General features: G+C 40.9%; 1 protein-coding gene across 2 annotated transcripts in view; it reads right to left on the bottom strand.

Moving 5' to 3' along the window:
- The window catches only part of LOC138003175 (DNA-directed RNA polymerase III subunit RPC2-like), a 45,416-nt gene that overhangs the window by 18,113 nt on the left and 24,803 nt on the right, over positions 1-2,500 (bottom strand). For both annotated transcript variants that reach the window (XM_068849147.1, XM_068849141.1), the window contains 2 exons: positions 2,301-2,428; positions 1,554-1,581 (listed from right to left, as the gene is read on the bottom strand). In XM_068849147.1, coding sequence (XP_068705248.1) covers positions 1,554-1,581; positions 2,301-2,428 — 156 coding nt within the window. The remainder of the gene's footprint in view (positions 1-1,553; positions 1,582-2,300; positions 2,429-2,500) is intronic.

The following is a 2,500-nucleotide window of genomic DNA, read 5'->3' on the forward strand; positions in this document are numbered from 1 at the left end:
GTGGCTCGTTCCCAAAACAGTCCTACAATGGGGACCTTAAGCAAGGAGGACGAAGACGACGACGTCTACGAGAACGCCACGAAACAATAATATTAAATAGCAAAAACAATAGTTCTGCACGCCCTGCACGTGCGTTTTACATTTTGATACATTTCTTTGCCGGTTCTTGTCTTGACAACGACGTGAAATGATCAAATTTGGAGTCAAGAGGAGGACGAAAGCACCTGACGATGAATTTTCAATTTTCTCTCTAAATATCCACGCCGTTCTCGTCAATTTTATTCTTGGTATTTGTATTCACACTTTCCAAGCCGAGTGACGTGGAGTAATCGCACAATTATTACAGGAACGGGAAATAATATTTTTAGACAACGTTCTCGTGGCCGTCGTCGTCGTCCTTGCTTAAGGTCCCTAATGAATACGACTCTAGCTCGACCCTGTCTCCCACGCAACCTCAAAGTAGCCAATAGAGCTTGGTGATAATTTAAGCAATAAAAAAAATCGTAGCCTCAATCTGCCCGTAACATCCACACGTTTTTTGTTTGTTTGTACGTTTTTGTCTCATTTTCTTGTTTTTGGGATACTCAGTCACTTTTGTTACGATGGAAATATCTTCAAATATAAGAAATTTCCAGCAACATCACATGCATGCCTGGAAACCTCTTTGTTTTTCAGGTACCAAGAAAACAATGTCGGGTACGCCGAGTACCCGAGAGAGTTGAAAAGGTTTAGGACAAAAATTAATTGAAAAAATTGTCCTTCGCTCAAAGTGGAACGGGAACTGACTACCCACGAAAATTCAAGGTAAAGTGAAGTAAGAGACCGTCTTCTCCAAATTCAAACACCTAGACGCACGTTACGCATTGTAACAAGAGTCCCTTTTGCCCCGTTGAATTTATCCAAGCATGACTCAAGATAGCGTTTGGGAAAAGAGTGAAGCCTGGTTTTCACTAGCGACGCAGAAACAAGCACAAGCATTAGTAGCTTATGCTCAGTGAAAACGAACGTCTACATAAGCATCAAAATCAACCATGGCAACCACCATTTTGTTCAAATGCTCAGACACAGGAAATCTTGAGCGAGTGCTTTAATAGTTTCGTATTTTAACGATTGGACTGGATCTAGCATGAAATGTAGGCTAATGCAGGCAAATTAATTTGCATTCGAAAAGATTTACTCACATTAGCCTCCATTTCATGCCAGATCCAGTCCAGCCGTGAGAATTCGAAAATGGTCCATTGGCCAGTCGTAGCAAATTTCGTTGTGCTTCTGCTGCGTTTCGCTTTCACACGACGCAAGCGAACGCAAGCATGCATAAGCGAAAGCACAAGGAAAAGGAAAAATTTTTGATCCTTATGATTGTGCTTATGCTTGTGCTTGCGTAAACCCCGTTTTCACGGTGAAAGAAGCGCTCTTATGCTTTGCGCTTGTCCTTGCGTCGCTAGTGAAAACCAGGCTCAAGAGGATAGTTCGTGACTCTCATTAAAATCAGCGAGTATCTAATTAACGGCATTTCTGGACATATCTGATAAATAAACGAAATAAAACTTTACCTGTTACGCTGGTTATAGCCAATAGAACCTGTCAATTAACAAAAAGTCATTGTAATAAAAAAAAGAAAAAAAGAAAGCGATCATTCCTGCAACCAACAAACGATTTGTTGGAGAGCCTTAACAAAGCCCCAACGAATACGTCACTTGAAAAAACAAGAGGATATCACATGACCACTTGGAGATACGAAATTTCTCTTCGAGTGTTAAAAAATATTATGTGTGACAAGTGAAACATTTTTCAACACGAGAACAGAAACTTCGTACCTCCAAGCGGTCATGTAATGTTCTGCTTATTATGCAAACACCAATGAAATACCAAATCATTTCAATTTAATATTTTTTGGCAGTCCCAACGTAGAACAACGGCGCGATTTATTATGTAACCATAGCAACAGTGATCTTCTCACATGAGGAGATATCATGTTTTCGAGCGAAAGCTCGCCTGGTATCAATAGTGTTTATATTTAATAAACCAGCATTTGTATCTCTTTTTTGCCATCATTCCATCGAGTTCACGTTGTACAATAATTGTGAAGTAACCAACAACTGACTTGGCAAAAGTTGTCGACAGAAACCAAACTTTGGTATTTCCGAGTTGTTTTCTTTCCCAGATCCAAAGAACAGAAAGCGTCGCACGTGGAACACTATAGCTTTTTACTCATTAAGGCTAGCATTTCCTGGTGCTGTCATAACCATCATTTTGGCTTAAGCTCAGTCTCAGTCTCTGTTTCACAAAGCGGGACTTACCCATGGCCTGTTTGCCCATAGCACACTGATAAGTGTTTCGAGGCGACTGGTTGTGATGCGGGTAGGGTATGAGACCCGCACATACACCAAGCAGAGTAAACGGTTCAATCTCCAAATGTGTCGTCTCTCTGTGAATTGAATTCCAATATTCCAATCAGCCCCAAGCAGTACAAAGCACAGATTGCGCGAAGCATTGGTTA

Source organism: Montipora foliosa, chromosome 1 (genome assembly GCF_036669935.1).
Source record: "Montipora foliosa isolate CH-2021 chromosome 1, ASM3666993v2, whole genome shotgun sequence".
In the NCBI taxonomy this organism is placed as follows: Eukaryota; Metazoa; Cnidaria; class Anthozoa; order Scleractinia; family Acroporidae; genus Montipora; species Montipora foliosa.